Source organism: Neolamprologus brichardi, chromosome 4 (assembly GCF_056152115.1).
Source record: "Neolamprologus brichardi isolate AB-2024 chromosome 4, ASM5615211v1, whole genome shotgun sequence".
In the NCBI taxonomy this organism is placed as follows: Eukaryota; Metazoa; Chordata; class Actinopteri; order Cichliformes; family Cichlidae; genus Neolamprologus; species Neolamprologus brichardi.
The window spans coordinates 3,969,835-3,992,570 of NC_142107.1; the positions used below are offsets into that span (position 1 = coordinate 3,969,835).

The following is a 22,736-nucleotide window of genomic DNA, read 5'->3' on the forward strand; positions in this document are numbered from 1 at the left end:
AAAAAGGGCGAGAGAGAGGGTGAGAGAAAGGAAAAAAAAACAAAAACAAAAAAAACCTCACGGCTCCCAATAAGGAGCCGGCTCGCGTCGTTCACTTCAAAGAGCCGGCTCTAAGAGCCATTCCGTTCGCGAACGACCCATCACTATTTTTAATCACATCTGGAAAATAAACTGATGATGTCACAGTGATGTCAGCAGAGCTTTTTTTTTGAGTTCATTAGTATAATAAAAGCGCTCAGTTATTTTAGCTGTCATGGAGGCCTAACTGGAAGGATACCAGGACTCACAGCAGGCAGTTTCCACTCTGCATTTGTGGTTGTCACTGAAAATTCCCCAAAATTAGGAGCTGAACTACCTTGAAGGAAACACGCAAGATGTATCCGTCTGTGCTATCACATGTATGTTTGCTAACCAACTTACTGCTCCGCCCCCTCAGCAACATGTGATTAAGAGTGAAAATGCTAAACTCTAATATAATCTATCACTCAAATCTCTTAAAAGTCCAAACCTCAGAGTTAAAAAAAGGTTTCAAATAACTTTAACTATATGAAGAAGAAAAAAAACAAACCTAAAATGATGCAATCATGCGTGAACGTGAATTTGAGTGAACGACCCAAAAACGACAAACGGCTGTGAGCCTCATTTACATGATTCAATTCATGTCGGCTTGGCTGGTTTAAGATGAAGAGTCTGATTAAAGTCTAATTCCAGCCCTCGAAGTCTGTCTCCCACCACCCATGACTAAAACCATTAGGACCCCCAGGCTAAAATGGAGCTTTTCTGTTTGCTAGTGTGCACGCAGAAATAAGAAGACAGCAAAGTGTGTGTTGCAAAAGTGATTTGTCACACTTGCAGCACGCTTGGCTGAACAAAGGAGTCCCCTCTGTCTGTAACATCACAAAGCCCGGCTGTCGCGACACGGCGATTGGTGGAAAACACTCCGTCTGTCATGTGATTGGCGCATAGCCCTGGGGCGGGATGGGTGGGGGGCTCAGTTATCATGAGTCAGCCCCTTTTTCTGCATGAGCTGAAGGAGGAAGGAGGGGGTGAAACAGAGGCTCAGACAGAGAGAAATGTCTCCCAACATCGGCTTTTGTACGAAGCAGCAGGTCTTAAAAATGCGAACAGAGGACTTTATTAAAAAGTTTGCAGTCTCACATGTTACACAAAAGATACAGAGCAAATGCTAACAATATTTTTTTTAATTTTACGCTTTTATTACTCAAAAATATCTGTATAAACGGGAAAGAAATTGTCTCAAGATTCTCAACTGTCCGTGAACATTTTAACGAAAACAAAAAAAAGGGTGGAAAAGAGTAACAAGAGGATCTCGCCATTATTGAAGCCCAAAATCAACATGAGAAGGCAAAAGTATCTGAAAGTGTGTTTGTGATTCTCTAAAAATGCACTTTCAGTGTGTTTTTCTTTATTTGAATTGATAAGGAGAGGCTAGCTCGCAGAGCTATCAAAACGGATGAAAACACTAGAATGAAAAACAATAAAGCACAATAAAAGGAACGAAAAGTAATAATCAGACGGGGAAAAACTTTACTGAAATACTGTAGTGAGGGTACATGAGTGTGTGTGCAGGGGCACACCGGGTCAAAGAAGGATTCACGCCACCGCGTTAGAAGCGTCTGTAGTAGCGGTGCGGTGGCCCGTAGTGCATCGGCATGTCCATCACATCCATGTTGTGCTGATGAAGGTTGAAGGGACCGGGGTTGTGGTGGTGATGGTGGTGGTTGTTGTTGTTGTTATTGTTCAAGGGAGGGAGGTGCTGCAGCGGGGGCACGTAGGGCGCCGGGCGAAGCCGCGGCATGATCACCTGGGGGTAGTGCGGCGGTGGCGCTGGTGGGTAGCGGGGACGCGGAGGGACGAAAAGGGGAGCTTGCACTGCCTGGGGGAGAGGAGCGGGCGGGGGGTTGGGAATGGGTGGGTTTTCTGCGGGTGGACCGACACGGGGCCGCTTGGTGTCTGCGACGGGCTCCGGTGGTGGGCCGACTCTCTTCCCTGAATTATCTGAGAGGAGAATGAAAATAAATAAAAGGATCGGTGAGGTGCAAAGCAGGATCAAATGTTTCCCTCACGCCTATCCTTCACATAAACCACACACAGGAAACGCTCGTGCAACTGCTGCCAGCACGCCTGAATAAATAATAGTCAAAGGGATGAAGAGGAAACACCGGAGAGGAAAAGTGTTGTCGTGGCAGTGCCACAGTTTCTTGTCAAAGAACATAATTCACTGCAAACTGAGCGATTAATAGCAGTTTGATGAGTGCCAACATTATTTAATATTGTTATTATTATCAGGGGCTTTTTGCTGTTATTATATAGTGCAGTGAAGAAGAAAGCGGGGCGGAGAGACACAGCAACACCGCTGCACTCAGCCTGACGGCGTATGAGCTAAAGCTCATCGTTTTCAGAGCATGTTTTATTACTGACCTGTGCACTTCTTATTCAGCTCCGCCTCCCCTTCCTTCTGGATCTCCTGAATGATTCGCTCATCATCTTGCTGTAAAAACACAACACACAGAGAAGTTGACACATTTCCAAAAACGCTGTTGCCATTATTACTTGACCTTAAACGGCTGAGCTGGTTCGTGTGTTAAACGGTCGTTAACCCGCGAGATCGCTACTACAACGTCTGCATTATGTAGTTCCAGTAGCTAGAGCACGCTTTACTTCCTGCTCTGTGCTACAAGTGACCGAGGACATCAGAGGATGAGCTGGAGCTTCTCCAGCTCATTAACTGACTGGAAACTAAAGGCTGGCTGTTGGTTGCCAGTGATTCTGTAGCCAGGCCGCTGTGGGCAGCCACGGCCTCAGATGGTCAAGGTCAAAGTGCAGTGGGAAACAGAACAAGCATCAAGATCTGTGATTATGAGAGTGTTTTGAGTTTGGAGCGCACCGTGGGGTCGGTCCAGAGGGAGCACTTGCGGCAGTGGCGGCAGGGAGCGCCGGGAGACCGGGCGTGCTGGCAGAAGTGGTTATAGCCGGTGATGGGCTCTCGGCAGAGGTAGCACATGAAGCTGCCGCAGCGGCACGACATCCGGTTGCAGCCCTCCGATTTGACCAGGCCCGTCCCACACTTGACGCACTTCCTCACCCGAGCTGCCGTCATGCGCTCCTCGCTGCAGCACAGAGAAAGTTTAGGAAAATGTGACTTTTCACACACACAGTATAACAAGTTTCTGTGAAGTATGTGGTGTTTATCAGAGGATGCCTGTGTGACACCAGTCCTGATGATATGAACTCCTTAATTTTCTTGTTATTTATCTGATAAAGGGCAGAGAAGAAGAGCTTCTGTTCTGGAAGCAAACAAAAAAAGACAAAAACAAAAACATGACAAGCGATCCTGTCCTATTGAGCCCTGAATATGGGGTTTGTTCCTCTGGATGCAGCAGAACAAACTCCTGCAACTATGATTCCCTTTTAGTTTTGTCCTGTTAGAATCATCAGACCCCGATCCTCTGATCTGTCTACCAGGCCGCTTCCCGTCTCCTTCAGCGCCTGGAAGTAAGACGATCTGCGACCGGCTCAAAACAGGAAGCACTGCCTCCAAGTCCGCTGGGCCTGCAGGAAGCAGCCGGCCTCTGTTTCCTCAAATGTTGTCCGGGAAACTGAAGTGTTTACCCAGCATCCTCTCTGGTAGATGTTAAATCTAGCTCTCCTCACATGTTAAATCTGAGCCATCCTGAGCACTCTGTACATTACTGATGAAGGCTTCCTGTGACCCACTTACAAGAGCACCCTCATGCGGATCTCGTCTCTCTCCAGGACCTCATCGCAGGTCTTCCCAACATGCTGCTTCCACTGGACGTGGCACTTTCGACAACTCTCCTAAACAGAAGAAGAAGAAAAAAAGACAGGAAGGGGATGTTGAGAAAGAGGGTGCTGCTTCTGTGCTTTTCTGCAATTGTACATTTCTTAGCATCTCATCAAAAGTCAGGAGATGCATCCACCCATAGTTTTCCCATTAATGCTGAGCAGGTGGTGTAGGGGGGTATTACACTGCAGTCAGAGTGTCTCCCACACACGCACACACACACCGCTGCCTCTGCTCAGCATGCTGCTGGTGCTGCCACTGCAGGGACTCGGGGCTTGCACGGTTAGGTGTGGCTCTCTCTCTGCATGACTGCAGCGAGAGCGCTCGCCGCTGACTGCTCGGTTGCCTAGAAACAACGACTCCAGGCTCCAACCTTTCTCCGTCTCCTCAGCCAAAAGCGCTAGGTTAAAGGGATGTTGGGGAGTGGCGGGGTGCAGGCGGCTCGAGGCTCCCACTCTTCCTAACCCTTAGCTAAGTGGTGTCACCATAAATATTTGAGCCCCTCATCTAATATTAAACAGTGTGACAGCTGATGCAGCAAAGCATGATCCACATCTCCACCGCTGCTGCTGCTGCTGCTGCACCTTCCCTCTGTGTCCTCCTCACACATCCTCCTTTCACTGGGGGATTTTCTTTTGTTATCATGCATGTAAGTCAGAGCTGATTTCACAATATTCAGTGAGACAGCTCTGCATGAGTAAGGTCAGCCAGAGGGTGGTGGGGGAGAATCTATGGTTTTGGCTGGTGCTTGAGTGATGAGCGCTCCCTAAAAAAGGCACAAGATCTGGATCCAGTTTAGTAGTTTCTTCAAAAACAGAAAAAAAAAACATTCTGAATAAAACTGATATAGAGATGAAAAGCACGGATTCAAACCATATGGAGGTTTGGGGTTCATTATGTCAATTATTATAAAGACCCAGTGACCTAATGGATAAGGCAACAGCGTCCAGGGCTCAGGATTGTGGATTCAAATCCCATCTGGACTACATTTTGTCAATTTCCCAACTGTGGAACTAATAAAAGTGATCTTAACTTATCTAACTGAGGAGCAAAGACATTAGAAACACTGTGTGACACTGATCTTGTAACTTGTGTTCTGCTAATAAGCTAATAAGTTGCCAGTAAGTCTCCCCGACAGCAGTGGTCTCCCAACAAGATAACTGCAAAACTGGAACATCTCCGGGACCCCGAGAAAGTGTTTAAGGTGCGGACTCAACCTGACACAACCAAGTCAAGAAAAGCCCAATCATCCACACACGCTGATGTAATCATGCAGATGAGTGAAAGCTAAAGAGGAAAATACCCCTATAGTCTGTAGTTAGAGAATAAGTGTTAGAGATTACAGGAGAGGAATAAACAGGAAAAGCTCAGGTAGAAGAAAAATTCTCCTTAAACCTCAAAAGAAAAGAGCCAGAGTGAGCATTCCTGGACTCAAGTGTCACAAAACCCCCCAAATCAAAACAAGAAAACGCCACCTCACACAAAGCCAGACAAGGGCGAGAACGACAGAACGATGAGAGCTCGCCCCCTAGTGGTGACATCGAGGCAAAGGAACGAGGAGAGCAGAGCGAGCGCGCCTGTCCGAGACCTGTTTGACAAGACACTGAAAAGCAGGAACACACCTGAGTTCTTATAGTGCAGCTAAAAATACAGCTGCTGATGTCACAGCCAAACCTCGTAGGGGGTGTGTCGCCCACGCCTTCACTTACACACACACACACACACACACACACACAGGAAAGAAAAAGAAACGAAAAAAAATTGAAGCAGGCTGAAATGTGACAGAGGTCACAGAGATAAACACACAGCAGCAGCACCACAAGTTTGTCTTTTTCACCCTCTCTCCATTCATTAATTCACACTCACTGCTCCTGCTATTTTTTCCCCAGCATGTTCCAGCTCGCCTTACTCCTTCATTCACAGCTCTCCTTTTCTGCGTGCCACTCCCTAACAGCACCTCCTTCCTACTTTCATTCATATTTTGCGTCTCCTCTAAATCTTTTTCTTCTTCTCTTGCGGTGGACGCTACAGCAGCCCTTATAAGGATGTGCACAGCTTCTGATGGGCTTGTAAGGGGATGTGTGTGTCTGTCAGCGTGTGGCTTTTGCTGCAATCAAACTCGAGTGGCATTTCGAACGGCAGGAAGGAAGAGGTTAAATCTGACATGACGAGCCATAAGCTTGTTGCTTGCAAACCCGTCACAGGTCTTGCTCCTTTGAGAAAATTCATCTGATCTACAGGAACAGCAACACCAAGTCTGCAGTGCACAGATTTGCACAGTGCTTTCACTTCCAGTGTCTCACATATCACATTCCTCAACAAGTAATCATGCACAGGCCGGGGACAAACCTGTGCAAATGTCCTCACAACCACATGTGGAATATGTTTGTGTAGGTCAGACAGAGCCAGGACAGATTGGGAGAAAGAAAAAAAAACTGAAGGAGAGGACAAAATCTGGGTCAAATTTGATGAGAACCACATTTGAAATGGACGAGGAAGTGTGACCGACCAGTCAGAAACCAGTATGAGGGGAGTGGACAGCGTGGCTAGCCAATGAGACGGCGGTGTGGAAGAAGGCGGGTGGGCTTACGGAAGTGTGTCAGTTACATAATGAGGCCCCTCCCTGCTTGAGATTGAGCGGGCTGTGGGGTAGACTGTACAGTGTGTATGGGAATAAAAAACACACACACGTGAAAACAAGAGAGGAATTAACACCTCAATATCACCCGTCTCTTATTAAACACTGGTGATAATACCAGCGCGTGTGTGATGGGGGTTTCCAGGTAACAACACACATCCCAATTCTAAGTGGAAGTGGAAGCAGCTTTTTGTGGCATATATAAGCAAACATATCTGTGAGCTTAAACGTGTTGGCTTTAAAAGCTGACTGAATTTGTTTTGCACTGCAGACGAATCACTGAGCAAGGATCAGACCCAGAGTTATCTGGAGCATGTCTAACTTTTAAGTCTCTGGATGTGTGTGTGAGCTTGTAATGAGGTGCAGCTGTGCAGTGATGCTGCAAGGCCAGCAACTGTAAGCCTATGGCTCCACCTACAGGCTGCTGGCAGGAATTGCATTGGATTTCTATTCTTCACTGCCTGAGGTCGAAGATCTGCAACAAATGCAAGCATAATGCTGAGCCAAAAGGAGGCATCTGAGAGCCACGTGCTAATAGAGAAGCTACGGTAAAGACAAAACGCTACTGTGGAGCCACAAGTAAGAAGAACTAGTCCAGCTTGGGCCAAGTCAGCAGATGTAGGATTACAGAAGAGGTTTGCTATGGAGGAAAAACCCTGCTGGCAGATGGAAAAGCTCAGGTGTAATTAAGAATCTGGTTAAAACCTCAGTTTTAGTTTCCTCCAGAGTTCCTTAAAAATCTTTTAAAAAGGCCTCTGGGAAAGTTGATGCTGGAAACACCCTAAAATACCAAGGCAGCAGAAATGCTGAGGAGGATAACTCACATGACTCATTTCTTACTGTTTCAATGTGGTGTCTGCACTGCTTTGAGAGCCGTTTAAAGGGCAAACAAGTCTCACACTGATGTCTCACAGCCCTCTGACTGGAACTAAAACAGGGTTTGCTCAAACACAAAGACAAAGTGCTGCTCTTGTATGAAAACAAATTAAAAAGTTAAGTACCGTAATTGTCGGGCTATAAGCCGCTACTTTTTGCACAAGCTTTGAACCCTGCGGCTTTTAGTCAGGTGCGGCTTTTCTATGGATTGTCCATGATTTTTGTGATATCGTAAGAGGATTTGTTTTGTTTGTTCCGCTGTTGTACGGCACTCCGTTGCCTGGCGGAAGGATTGGGGTTCAAGAGTGGTATGTTGGTCACATGTCCGTCCGCCAGGCAACGTAGTGCCGTACGAAGTAGCGCGAAAAACAAACTTCAAAGTAGCGCTACGCGTTCAGTGGGAGGCGTGGATGACGAGCGGGGATAAACTTACAAAAAGCAAGTTATGCCCAACTCCACCAGTGGATTCTGACAGCGTGGAAAAGTGTGAAAACATCCATGATCATCAACGGATTTCAAAGGGCTGGACTGCTGCATGATGGAGAGGAGGACACCGCCACGGCCCTTCAGAGGGTGTTCGACTCTGACAACGAGGATTTCTTTGGTTTTGAAAGTGACAACGAAGGAGAGAAGCGGAGAGTGGATGATGTAGCCATCCTGAGCCTGTTCGTATCTGACACTGGAGAAGAGGACTTTGGTGGTTTTAGTGCGCAGGAAGATGGTGGTGAATGACTGACTTTTCTTCTTGTTAAAGCCGTGTCACTGCACCTGAGCCTAAAAAGTAGTCCGAATCTATTTTTCTGGTGTGCTGTAGATTATTGTTATGTACTACATTTGTTACTCTTTTATGAAGCACAGTACATGTTTCGTACTTGTAATTACCGCTACTTGTACATATACCTAAAAAGTTATGCAAATATGTACCCATAACTTGTTTTTCAAAATATTAATAAAAGTGATGTGTCTCCAAACAGCCATCTCTTTCCTGACAATTCGCTTTGTGCATATTCTCTTACATATGATAAGTCAACATTGAAACACCTCCGGCTTTTAGTCAGGTGCGGATAATGTATGTACAAAACAGGATTTTCCCCTGATTTTAGCTTGTGCGGCTAATATTCAGGTGCGCTTTGTAGTCCGGGAAATACGGTATATCCCATTTTCAAAACAGAAAATGACAAACAGGAAAAATATTTTACACTTTGGAAGAGACTTTTTAAATATGTGCTTACACCACAGGGACATGCTACACGGAGGGCACCATAAGCCAATTCACAACAACCTGTTTCACAAGCCTGAATATGAGAGCTACTGGCAGCGTCGGGCATTTAATAAAATATTTTTTCTCTTGACTTGTCTGAGTCCAGGTTCTGTGGGCAGCACTCTCAGCAGAGACACCCAGAGCACCCTCCTCTCCCAGCTCATCTAGGAGAGATTCAGTCTGTCCACTGTCCCTACTCCAGGGACTCCGCTCTTTAGGAGGTACCCAGAACACTTCACCTGTGAGGGGGTCCAGCATCCTAGTCAGATTTCCAAACCACCTCAACCTGCTACCTTTGCTGTGAATGACAGCTCTACTCTGAGCCCTCCCCAAGCGCCTGCACTGCTCCCACTGTCCCTGATGGAGAGCTCAGACTCCCTTCAGACGAAGCTAATTTCTGCTGCTTGTATTTGCGATCTCATTCGTTCATTCATTTGGTCATCCACTGTCACCAGAGCCTGTGACCACAGATCTGGTCACAAGTCACACAACAGTGCCTGTACAGATTGCGAGCTTTACAGTTTTACTAATGTTTATCTGCAATGTCGCCATCTTGGATTGTTAAATTGGGGCTGGTGGGGTTGCTTCAACTTTCCGAGTGGGAAGTCTGACTTGAAGGGCTGTTCTAGTCGAAAATTTCAATTGGGAACTTGGAAATTGTGACTTCAAACAGAACACACCAGAAGAACCATGTCCTCAGTCTTGGAGGTGTTAATTTGCCCCTCTCCACTTCACACTTGGCTGCAAACTGCCCCAGCACAAGCTGGAGGGGCTCGCCCGATGAAGCCAGAAGAACAACATGATCTGCAAAAAGCAGAAAAAAAACCATCGGCTGCACCTAGAAATGAAAACTTGTCCTCTTTTCTTCTTGACCGTGTTTCTACAAGTCTCACAGACCTGATCTGTGCGGGCAAGATCCTGCAGTTTGCCTGCACTGTACAGACTGGCCTTCTGCCATGAAACTGGTTGAGCTCACCAGCTTTATAACCATGTTCTCCGTCCATGGCTACAAATTGGTTTGAAAGCGATTGCACTACTCCTGCTTCTCTTTCTTCTGCTTGTTTTTTTTAGCCTTTTTCTGTCAACTACTTTGTTAGCTTGCAGGTTTGATCTGTGCTTTTCATCATGTGCATGTGCAATGTTTTGTTGGCCAGATTAAAATCTTCAAACGGCCCAAATCTGGCCCACGGGCCTTCAGTTTGACATGAGAATTGAAAGAATGCGAGCTCATCGGTTAATGAAGGGTTTGACCTTATACCACTGTGCGAGGAGTCACATTTTTCTTGTATGGCTACTGACATAACCCCTTCCCAACTTCTCTCCTACCTTTGAGGGAATGCAAAGATAGCAGAGGTGTGTGTGTGTTTGCTTCTCTTTACAGTTGTGAGCAGGAGGGAGTGCGAGACGTTTACAGAAGCAGAGCTCACAGAAAAACAGAGGAAAACGGGAGGGTTGTATTTATGTGGGGAAAGGAGCGTGAATGAGCCTGTGTGTGTTTCTGTTTTTTTTTTTTTTGGCCTGGAATTTGTGTGACAACTCCGGCAGACAAAGAGCATCGCCTCCCCCTGCATTCCTCAGACAGAGGGAGGAGGCCCAGAGATAAACAGAGAGGGAGCCAGAGGTGGCGACCTCGCCACATGGAACGGTTCATCATTTCCAAAAGCTGCTCATCAATCTCTCCTCTGCCTCTCTCTCTTATGCATGTCGGGCTTCGTGTCCAGGCTGCACAGAGATGATTTATAGGTAGACACCATTTCGCTGTCACGACGCTCTGAATTATTCACGATCCAGTCGTCCACTCTTGGTTTGAAAATTTAGATTAGATCATCTGTGCTGTAAGTACTCTTACCCAGGGTCACATCAGAAGATGTGCAAATGAGTGTCGACCTACTTTGGCGGACACTTCTTTGAGAGAGTGTTTAATTCACTTTATAAACAGAGAGAGAGCAGAACTCACCTTGCGGCACCGAGGGTTGGGGCAGCTAAACAGAGACATGTCTTTGTCCAGCAACGCTGGGAAGTTGCAAAACGGACACCTGGAAGAGATCAGAGAGGAAAGGAAGATGAGAGGAAACGTACAAGGCATCTGTATATGATAAGATGATGGTACGCTGACAGCCGATTAGAGACAGTCACACATTAAATGACTCCAGTCATAATTCAGCAACTCTATGACTAAAAATGAGCTAGACAAAGCAGCCAGATCTTCAACATCCCACAGTAGGAGAGGCAAAGTGCTAATCATAAATAGGTTAGGCTGCAGCTAGCTATTATCAATCTGCGGACCATTTTCTCACGGCAATTTCTCTAAGCCCCCCTTCCCTTTCGTTCTGTAAAAGTGAAGATGAACTATACTGAACATGAATCCAGTCTGTGGGAGAACCTCAGCTGACTGGCTTTTGCATTACAGCTGAAATATTTTCTACTGTTTCTGTTTGCATCACCTGATTTGCATTTCCACCAACCCATGTTGTCGTGTAGACTTTGAATCTACTCCTGATGCTTTGCGTTTGCTTTGAACACATGATTAGCCCATGAGCTGAAGTTCTAGCCAATATTTAAAAAGTTTTTAAATGAAAATTTTACATTTTCAATAAAGGCTGGAGGCCACTTCTGCAAAATGACAGGGGGCTCAGGAGCCAGTTATTAAAAAATAACTGATTATCATTTATCATGATTTAATTTCATTCAGTTACATTTTTATAGCACTGAATCACAACAGTCGCCTCGAGGCGCTTGGTAAGACCCTGCAATAGGACAGAGAAAACCCCAACGAAACCCCCTCAAAGCAAGCACTTGGCGACAGTGAGAAGGAAAAACTCCCTTTTAACAGGAAGAAACCTCCGGCAGGACGAGGCTCAGGGATGGGTGGCCGTCTGCCAGTTGGGGTGAGGAGAGGGAGACAGGACAAAAGACAGACAGAGAGCCAGAGATTAGTAATAACTGATGACTGCATGCAGAGGTGTGTATAAACAGAGTGAGTGTGAAAAAAAGGTGAGTGAAAAACACACACTTGCAGTGCATCATGGGAAGCAGCCTAGGCTTATTGCAGCATGGTCACCAGGGTCACCTGAAGCCCTAACTACAAGCTTTATCTAAAAGGAACGTCTTAAGCCTAATCTTAAAAGTAGAGAGGTTGAATCCAAACTGGGAGCTGGTTTCACAGAAGAGGGGCCTGAAAGTTGAAGGCTCTGCCTCCCATTTTATTTTCAAATATCCTAGAAACCACAAGGAAACCAGCAGTCTGAGAGCGCTCTGTTGAGGTGGAATGGTACTGTGACATCTTTAAGATACCAGAGGGTCTAATTATTCAAGGCCTTGAACTTTAAACTTCAACTTTAAATACTATACAAACATTAAAATGCCCACTCATTTTTAAAATAGTGCATTTTCAAATTAACTGACTTTTTGGTGTTAACTTAGTAGAAAGATTGGACACCAGGCTAAAGATGAGCCTTATGTCCCTACAGCCCGTAATTCTATCCATCTGTAAACATTGCTGGAATCTCTTTATTCATTTTTATTAAGTCAATTAAAAATCTGTTTGTGGACAAACTGGCACCTCGAGTTATCAGTTACTTTATTATACCTATAAATCTGGGAGCAAAGAAAAGCAGAATCCAGCTACAGAGCTACCCCCACACACACTTACCTCACTAACTCATCTGCACAGGTGGCAGCAACCGCCTCCTCCGCCTGCCTCTCGTAATATTTACACAGTATATTCTCTGGTAGGACCTTCTCCAGCTCACACACAGGGTAGGAGCACGGGCAGCCCCCCTCCATGCAGCTCAGGTCCGACTACAAGAAGAGGACGGAGCGCGACTTCATTACAGAGCAGAGACGCTGCACGTTCAGTCACCTCCAGTTTAACTGACCATTATTATGACACATTATTAGGTACAACAGTGCGGTCAGATGAGGCGGATGAAAAACACGACAACCTTTTATGCAATACAGTATATACCAGTACCAGCAACAAGGCACCTAATAAATGGGAAAGTCTTTATTTTCACAATAATACATGGACAACAAACATTGATGATATTGCGAAATCTGTGCCCCGGCTCATATTCAATCTTGACATTTACTTGACAGCTCATCACTCAAAGAGGTGTGTATTATTATGGGATTAGTCAGTTATAGTTGCCAAGCAACATTATCAGTTAAGTCATATTGAAAATAGAAAATGTCTGCGTGTACCTTCCCAGAGCCGAACACCGCCTCCTGAGCGTATTTGACCAGGCACTCTTTACAGAACAGGTGACCGTCCGAACACTGCGTCATCTTCTCAAAAGCAAACTCCCCAAAACAGCAGCCACACTCTATCAGCTGACCATCCTGGAAAAACAATCGGAACACATCATAAGTCAAAAACCTCACATTGTGCAGAAAATCCTGACAATATCTAAAATGAACCTCGAATGAAACCAGCACATTCTGCAAGCTAACAAGTTTTATACTGGATTTATTATGATTATTTCTGAAATACAGAATATGAGGCAAAAACAGACATCGTAGAATTCTAAAAAGCTTAAATTTCAGTATTTTGTACCACAAAAGACCACATTTATTCTTCAACACAATCTGAGCTCTCTTGGGCAGCTTTCTTGTCATTTCTTTAAGTCATCTTCAGGAATAGTTCTCCAGGTTTCTTTAAGGACATTCAAAGCTCTTCTTTGGATGCTGACTGCCTTTTGTTTCAATCCATGATTGATACTTTCCATTGTGTGGTTTTATATCTAGGTTTGTTTTAACTGCATTGCTGGTGTGTTTGGGATCACTGTCATGCTGAAAGGTTAACTGTTTCAGGTTAGATACTGAGTAAGATCCTCAATAGCTTCTCAACAGCCACCCTTCCACTAAGATCATTTCTGATGATCCTTCAGTGAAGAGTAGATGGATTAGTTGGATCTCTCAGGTCCTGTGTCAGATCCTTGCTTATGTCTTGAGGACACGACTTTCAGACACTGAAATCTGCTGTAGATACTTCTTTAGACCTACCACTTCTTCTTTCATCCTCCACTTCTCCAGTTTCCGCACTGCTGACCCAGCCAAGCTAGACAGGCTTTCGGGTAATACTTTGGGAATCATGTTATATTAAATTTTATGCCTGTCAAACTGTGTTGTATTTGGCATTTTTAGTAGATTCAGTGAAAGAAATGGGAACAAATAAGTTTTTTGTGACAGGCCGCTGGTAAAAAAGTGGCTAAAGATACAATATAAAACTGGTTCTAAGCAAAGTTATCTGTTATGTGTAGGAACAACACTGGTGTCACAGAAGCTGCCTTATTATCATTATCATTATTATTATCATTAATACTATTATTATTGTTGTTTAAAAGCTTGATTGAAATGAGTGAAAAGGCAGCCAAATATCCAAAGAAAAAATTTAAGAGCTTTTGAAAGCCTCAAAACCACATTAATTAAAAAACAAACAAAAAACAAACGTCTGGCTCCTTGGCAACACTATAAAAAGAAATGAGGGGTGTCTCAAGACTTATTCACAGCACAGTGTTATCTGGAAACATAACTGAAAAGCCACTTTAGACTGAATGAACAGATAGAGATGCATTGTGATGAATCCTACCTTCTTATACTCATCTTCATTGACCTGAAGAGCAAGGAGGAAGTCCTCATGCTGGACACAAAGAGAGAGAGAGACAGAGCGGGGCAGTCGATTAATTGGTGAAGATCGGGCGCACGAGGTAAGCTGTAAGCCAACATTGATGTAACACTTTTCTACCTCTGCAGAGAGTGACCTGAAAACAGAGAGTCTCTGGGACTGAACCGGCTCCGCTGCTGGGTGTATGATGCCATGGGCGTATGCTAATTTAGCTACTGACTGTGCCTAAGTTTGACTAACATATTCACCCTACTAAGTGCTTGAAATCTAAATGACTGAACATTAGCCTCAGAAATCTCTGTATTCCATGTTATGCAACACGTCACAAGGTTATCAACAGTTGTGAAGCAGCTCTATGCAACATATCCAACCATTATAATTGTTCTATTCGCTGAAGCAAGACGCCTTTAATATACTGAGCAGCACCACATTATTCCCTGGTCTTCGAACAAATGCAGCTTCTAACAGTGGAGTTGTCCAATTAGTAACTTAAATCCTCAAGCGGTAGATAAATACAACCGCCTGTGCAAGGCAAGAAATTATCATCATGAAGCTGACTGCACAATATGAAGCTCCAGACTAGTTCCTATATGCTTCAGTTTGACTATGCGGTTCTATCACCTGCTAAATGGTTAATGGCACAAACAAAATAGGGAGAGGATAGCTACTGGTAGCTACCACAGACAGGGGAAATAGCGGACAGTGGAAACTCTACTCAGCAAAAAAAAAAAAAAATAAATAAAAGGCCTGGTAAACAGAAGCAAAGAAGGTGAAAGAGACCTAATAAAAACAAGAAGGAGCTTTGGATACTGGATGGAGAGAGCTCCAGGACTTGAGAGGGATTTAAAGCAACATAATTAGCCCCATATACCCGACTGCTTTAAAAGCCAAAGCTATCCAGTCTTTGAGACAATGGTGCAGGGTGGGGAAGGGTACAGTGGGAAAAGCTAGAAAGAGTGCTTGCTATACAAATGAGTTACTGCATTAGAAAGCTATTGTTTAGATAAGTGAAGTATATCATACTCTGTTAAAAAATGAAGGCTTATAGAGTTCAGGGTTTTCTTGCACAGAGGAATTCTTGGTGCAGAAAACAAAGAGGTTTTTACACAGCCATAAACACCCCCGTAAGGAATGTAAGGTAACACAGACTTGCTGCCTTTATACTCCATGAACCAATTATGGTTGTTGTGCTCAGTTCACTCCGCCACCCCCCACATAGGGCCATTCTGGGCTATAAAAATCGTGATAAATGCAACACTGAAGGAAAACAGAGTGTCTGAGTGAGTGTATTTGTGTGTGTACCTCTGCCCATTCCTTTGCCTTCTGCTGATAGAACGAAAGCTCCTTCTGCACAGATGCCTCCAGACTGCTGTATGTCCTACAGTACCGACGGTCATTCTCCAAGAAGTACATCCTCTTGTCAAACTTAACCGAACCTGGCGGACAAGGAAGAAACCAGTTACTGAGAGTTTCCAGTGGCTTGTGAAAGCAATTTCTGAATGTGCAAAAGAGCAATAAGTAAAAGATGCAAAAACAGGTGCATGCTAAAAGTTTTCTCACCATGCTCAAAGTGGAAATCGACGTAGCAGCGTTCCGAGGTCCTGCTCCGTCGTTTCTTTCCCGACGGGTCCCCTGACTCTTGCCACTTCTTCAGAGCTTCACATAAGGCCTGGGAGGAAGAGCGAGTGAGAGTTGAAAGGTACGACAGAAAAGAAGACAGAGGAGGCATGGTGTGCTCTCAGATGGGACTTTAGGTACCTTGCGTGTGATTGCATAGTGTCCCTTCAGGGCGTTGAGAGCCCATTTAATGTCCTGACAGCTGAGCATCCTGAAATCTGCCATGAGCAAGTCAGCGGCCTGCATCACAACTTCAGGTCCCACTGCGCCCAGCTTGCCATAATCAAACAAGTCCTCGGTCACCTGAAAGACCACAAACATGAAAACAGACACACACACACACACATATACGATTCACAGATTATATGAAGCTGTAGTCAGTGATCGGCTTGAGTGGAAAGGTAAAATAAATAAATATTGGTAAACCTCCAGCACTTAAAAGTCAATTCAACAATGAAAAATTGCAGTGTTTACTTGAACTAACAGCTACACCCTGACACAGGCAGTCATAGCTAATAGCTGTCTGCTAGGCCTCACCTCCACCCATTTGTATCACTGATGTGAATCTCTTCCCTACATTTACATCAGAGGAAACGTCTGGGACATTTTTATTATAATAATCTCAAAAATAAAAAGGCCTACTCTGAGATACAGCCCATCCATAAGGATTGTTCCTCAGTTTTGCTGACTGAAATTCTATTACTTCTGAAGTCCACGAATTAGTAGATATTAGTGTCTGATTGTTGCAGTTAGCTAATAACTTAGCACTCAACCCTTTGGTCTTAATATAATCACTTCTGACATCAAAATACCCCCAAAGAACATATACAGTCTATATTTACATACAGCATGGTTTATTTCTTTTAATTTGGTTACTAGACGGAGCCTCAGCACATCCATTCCATCATTCTACATCAACACTCTTTAACCACATTATAGACATAATCTGATACCAGAAATAGTTCCATTAGAAACTATAACGGTCTGCTCAGCTTGAATTCATGTAACGAGGAACCACGTCTCCGTTATTAATTTGTATCTACACTTTACATAACTGTCCTAAAAGGGCTTTTAAACCCTGACCCACACTGCGAGATCCTAGCTTACTTTGCACTTTTTACTGATTGAAATTCTACTGTTTGCACATTAACACCATTTACACACATTTTCTGTGCATCTAACACACACACACACACACACAAAGACACCTGCCTCATTTTGGGTGCCACCAGACTCTAGTAGGATGCTGGTGGGAGCTGATGTGGCTGCTGCCGTGTCTTTCCTCGGATAATCTTGAGTCTCCAACAGCAGGTTACAGATACTGGGAACAGAGCAGAGGGAAGGGGGGCTGCATGTGTACAAGCTCTCACAAACATTCACACAGTTACAACTGTGCACAGTGGCAATCATTTCATATGTGACCACCTACACCTGTCTTTATGACGCTGTGTAACATACAAGCTAAAACAGAATGCAATAATTTGCAAATCCTTTCAAAGGATAAAGGGACTACCAGAGAGTTAGAGACTGTATTGCTGACAAATATCAAGAAAACCGAGAAAAATTGTTATACTATCAGTCCAGAGGCCAAAAACTCTTGACCCTGGGCTCTTTGAAGATAGACTGAGGAAAAGGGGAAAACTGCCCTGTGATCAGACCAATTAGTAACTATCTTTACCGTGTACTCTGCACTAAAGCAAAGAGTTTAAATCAGCTTTTTTTAATCAGTGTACAAATCAAGACCCAAGATCGTGACGATACAGACGTACATATATGAAGGCATCACTAATACTGGAGAAGGTTCTGCTTATTTCAGCTAGACAATGGGAAACCACATGTTGCACAAAAATGATATATTATACATGTAACCACTTGAAACTGCAGCTTAGTATCCAAAAACTTGCAAATTGCTGATAAAAGAAGAAATGACACAAAAGAGAGGCAGATTTGACCTTGTCCCATCTTTTTCTGAATAAATTCTTTGCATAAATTCCAAATAAAAATGTGTATTTAAAGGAAATACAATTTCTCAGTTTCATCATTTCTTTTTTCTATTGAACTATTTTGAATTAATCACAGACTTTACATGACTTGCAAATCACTGCATTCTGTTGTAAAATTCACATGTGGCACATTGCTTCGAACATGGTTACCCAACAAGATTTATGTATCTATTTTAAAGCTCTACGTTAAGGTTAAATTAGATAAGATGATTCTTACACATTCAAGTCTTTCACATTATTCTTTTGGATCAGTTCTGCTACATAGGTTTCTTGGACATCGGGGAGTAGATCCAACTGTAGAGGATATTCAAAAAGTTGAGGAGAGCATGGCCAGAAAGAAGAATGGGGTTGGAACGGATGAAATGCGAGACAACACAGCACAATTACACTCATTTAACTTTATAACAGGTAAAAGAGATGCAAACAATTTTCATAATGAGATACTCACAACACCATTGATAAGGGCTCTAATGTGAGGCTGGTGCTCTGGTCTCTCCTGTTGTGCGGAGGGTCCAGGCCTTGCATCCTCTATCTGGGGGATGTCCTCTGGTGCTGGAGGCACTGCGACCAGATTAAGTCTTTCTGGGTTCTGACCCAGAATAAGTCGTGCTTCTTCTCTGTTGTGTGGGACTGAAGCTGCGGGAGCGGGAGGAGCTGGAGGAGCAGGAGGAGGGTTAGAGTTCACACCAGGTACCCTAATGTTAAGTCTGTTGGCTGGCTGAAGCAGACCCGAGGGACCAGCCTGAGCTGGAGGGTTTGGAAGGGCATTTTTGGGTGCCTGGCTCCCCAGGATGATCCGGTGACCTGCTTCTGGAGGACCCAGTCTCTCTGGGGCTGCAGCTATTAGAACTGCAGGGGGCATCCCTGGTATAACCTGAGGGGGTTGAGGAGGCTGGGCCGCAGCCTGGGCAGGGGCCTGAGCCAGAGGCTGCGGCTCAATCTGAATGAGATTGCCCCGCATTCGAGTGACTGGCACAGGCTGCAGCAGACCCTGGGGCTGGGTTATTAGAGCCGAAGCTTGATTTGGCTGTGGTGGAAGAACAACTAGCTTCACCTCCTTCAACTGGATGAGGTGGGGCTGCACTGACGCTGTTCCACCAGACTGGAACAGTGAAGTACTAGGCTGAGGGTGCGTCCGTATACGAGATGGAGGATGTGCAGACGAAGTACTGGCCTGAGGATTGTCTTGCGTAAGGCTACTCGTGCTAGCCTTTACTTGAGTCTTTGTAGAAGAACTTGAAGCAGTCACTGCAGCAGCACAAATATAGTTTGTGGCACTGGCAGAGGAGTTCGCGTGATGCTCCAACCGTAACTGTGCTGAGGAGCCAGGTTGTGGATGCGCGAGTCCAGATGTGCTAGGCTGAGGCTGGACAAGCACTTGTTCAGGTACTTGTGCAGGTATTCTGGATGAGATGGTGTTGGCCTTGGCATTTGTGGAGGTAGATGGGGTGTGGACAGAAGAAATTGCATGGAGCTCCCCGCTTGTGTCTGCTGATGTACCGTTGTGCTGCTGTGAGTTTATGGTCGGTTTTGGCTGGGAGAGTGATGAAGGGCCGAGATCCAGCAGTGTGTTTCCAGATGTGCTCGAGTGCGCCGGAAACTGTACTTTAATGGCTGCTTGGGGAGACGTGGTTCCCTTGGCATCTCTGGAGGTAGAGGGGGCACAGGCAGGGACTGGGTCCAGTGTGGAAACCCCAGAAGATGCGCTACTTTGACCTACAACTTTAATTGGGTTGTGCGACGCCCCGCTCCATTTCGCCGCTGGGCGGATCACGTGTCTGCGCGCAGGCATTAGCGGCTGAAGAGAGAGCAGAAAGAATCCCAGAAAAATGTATTCAAACATATATAAATAAGTCTCAAGTGACATACACGAAGAAAGCTTCAAGAATAATCTGCATCAGTTACCTCCAATATACTGACATCGTCGTCATCTGCATCGTCCGGGACTAAAACGGGACTGCTGGGTACAAGAGTCACAGGCTCTTCATCCGAGTCATCAGAAATAGTTATGAGTTCTCTCAAATGAGAGCGCGAGCCTGCACAGACACACGCACAGCGGAGTTATTAAACGATGCATTTACAGGGGATGTAAAAAGGGACATTCACTGCATCGTGTGGAAATTTAAGACAAAAGAGATGAGCGATTGCAACATGAGCTAATGCTGGATTTCTTTGCAGAAACGGTTAGTTCATCAGACAACTAGCTGAGGTGCTGAAAATAATCTGCACTTTTGCACTTCCTCCTAAAAAGTACAAAACACGAGGTTTATATGCGTGTGTGCAACAGGTCATATACAAGAAAGTGGCTGGACCTCTCAGAGCATAAGCAGAACATTTACATCTTAAAACGTGAAGCTCTGCAAGGCAAGCTATTCGAGCACATTTTGATAATTGTTTTTAGGTTTTTATTAACATACTGTTACTAACCTGAAGTTTATAAAGGTGGTGATGGGTTTATTAGATCAGCAAATTATTTTTTTATGTAGTTATGGAGCATCTGTTGCACTTTTTACACTGTTACAACAAATGCATGTACTATGCATGTCTGTGACTTCTCTCTGTGTACTCCAGCTGGTGTAGCAAGGCTGACTTACAATTCTAAATTGACCATAAAGCTTCATTTAGACTTCTGGTTGAGATTTACGGAAGGAGTTGAATTGGAGTGTTAGTGTGAATGGTTGTCTGCCTCTATGTGTTAGCTCTGCAACAAACTGGTGACCGTTCCAGGGTGTACCTTGCCACAGATGCGAAAGGCTCTAGCCCTTTCCATGACCCTAACTTGGACAAGTGGAAGCAAGCAAATGGATAGATGCATAAAAACAATAATCATATATCCTGGAGACAGACAATTGTGTCTACATGCATGCCGGTGCGGATGTGAAGTCTCACCTTGGCTGCGGTGGACGTTGAAGCTTGCCAGGTGAATGACCTCATCATCGCTGCCTCCATCTGCCATTGTGAAACTACACTTAGCAGCTCCCTGAATCAGCCCACATACACAATCACTGCTCAATCAGTAACATCTACACCCACACACACAGACACACACATACAGAGAGTTATGTTTCCATCAGAGGACATTACATACACACGCATTACTTTCCTGGAGATTTACCATAACCATAATCACTGCCTTTTAAACCCTTACCACAAACAAACTGTTCAAACGAAAATAGATTCGTGTTATGGGAACTTGTTTTATTTTATTTTTCTCGTAAAAAGGAGGCAAGTCCCTTCAATGTGACTTTTTATAACCATTAATTTCTATCGTTAGAATGTCTATGTATGACACGCGCACAACAACACTATCACCCTGCTGGTATTCCCCTGGAATCCAGCAAATGGTTTCAGTTTAACATCTGTCACATTTACAGAAAACGAGGAGAGCTGGACTCCACCCTGAGAACACAACTAATCTAATCGCACAGACTACTAAAGACTCAGGAGCACGTTAGTGACTCCCCCAAACACGTTACTAAAGAGAACTCAACAAAGACGGAAGCTCCACGGGGAAACAGAATGCGGAGTTGGGCTCATTTAAATCACCACCGACGAATAACATTAGCGCTACCACTGATGTGTTCGCCAGCACAGTCGTGTAAACAAATATGTGCTAACGACCTGTATCGGCTTTACTTGCGGGCGCAGCTCTGATCGTCCTCGATCTGATCAAAGGTGGCACAAATCTTGTGTTGTTAAAACAGGACACGCTAACCCAGCGAGAAGCTGCCTGTACTCGTCCCCCGCAGTCGTCCCCCGCACTTGCACCGCTTTCCCCGCCGTGACATTAGGTTTAACATGGCCCTTTTAGCATCAAGTTTAAGGCGGTGTTTGAAAACAAGCATCCCGTCATGGCTATCGATCATTTCCGCTGACACAAACAGAACAAACTGCTCTTAGCCAAGCTAGCATTCGTTAGCTTGGCTGGCTAGCTAGCCAGACTAGTTAGCTGACTTGTGCGAGGCTTCCTGTCCACAGAACCGCTTCAAACAGTCCCCACACGGCTCGAAGTCACAACACGAGAATATCTATGTAGAAAAGTACTATACCGCAGCTCCGTCTTGGTTCATGAGTACAATACGTCTTCTTGGTCAAGTGACAAACCGTGAATAACGAAACAAACTGCCAAAACAAGAACAGCAGAAACGTCACGACGTTAAAACACCCAGTCACCACGTTCAGACGGCCTGTGGGAAATGTAGTCCCACCCACACCAAGCGTTAAGTCCAAGATACAAACGTACCCATTCTGTCGCGAAATACAAGTTATCTACTGCCTGAGGTATTGTATTTATATGTAGGGCTCCTTAAACAAGAAGCAGAAAAACTTTGAACTATTAGCTCTCTCTCTCTTTTAGTTAGGATTAAAGAAAGCCATACTCAAACAAAAGATCAAAATAATATACTTAAAATGACTTTGAATATGAAAATCATATGTAACTATCAAATCTGTATTTTTAAATGCTCTGTAACGCTATAAGCTATTTTAAAGGAAACCAGCTATGCTTTTCACGTTTTCCTAACATTTATAGGATTCTATTGCAATGATGAATTAAATAAATGAATTAAATAATCATAAATAAACAGTTCAGTGTCTGTCCAAGTTATCCCACAGACTGCACTAAATACTCTGTTTCAGATGACTGACTCAGCCACTGAAGAATCTCCAATTTCTTTGCCTCTTGGGTTATTTTTTTACTGTTTGCTTTGGGTCATTATCCATTTGCAACGTGAAGCTCTGTCTTGCAGGATTTAGCTGAATCTGAGCAGACAGTATAGCCCTATACACTTCACAATTCATCCTGCTGCTTCTATCAGCAGTCACATCATCAATAAACACTGTATGGCAGCCATACCTCCACCATGTTTGACAGATGATGTGGTATGTTT

At 44.5% G+C, this 22,736-nt stretch overlaps 1 protein-coding gene across 2 annotated transcripts; it reads right to left on the reverse strand.

Moving 5' to 3' along the window:
• Window positions 1-1,110: 1,110 nt before the first annotated feature.
• rnf216 (ring finger protein 216) lies at window positions 1,111-22,014 on the reverse strand. Of its 2 annotated transcripts, XM_006797986.2 has the most exons (17): window positions 21,897-22,014; window positions 20,737-20,870; window positions 19,753-19,883; window positions 18,296-19,645; window positions 18,065-18,141; window positions 17,057-17,165; window positions 15,986-16,147; window positions 15,788-15,896; window positions 15,530-15,663; window positions 14,192-14,242; window positions 12,805-12,942; window positions 12,254-12,402; window positions 10,559-10,637; window positions 3,743-3,840; window positions 2,909-3,131; window positions 2,443-2,512; window positions 1,111-2,019 (listed from the first exon to the last, which is right to left on the reverse strand). In XM_006797986.2, the coding sequence occupies exons 2-17, from the start codon at window positions 20,801-20,803 to the stop codon at window positions 1,628-1,630; spliced, it is 3,339 nt and encodes a 1,112-aa protein (XP_006798049.2). In that variant the 5' UTR covers window positions 20,804-20,870; window positions 21,897-22,014; the 3' UTR covers window positions 1,111-1,627. The 2 variants fall into 2 exon arrangements, with proteins under 2 accessions (XP_006798049.2, XP_006798050.2); XM_006797987.3 differs by lacking the exons at window positions 20,737-20,870; window positions 21,897-22,014 and adding an exon at window positions 20,582-20,648.
• Window positions 22,015-22,736: the final 722 nt, after the last annotated feature.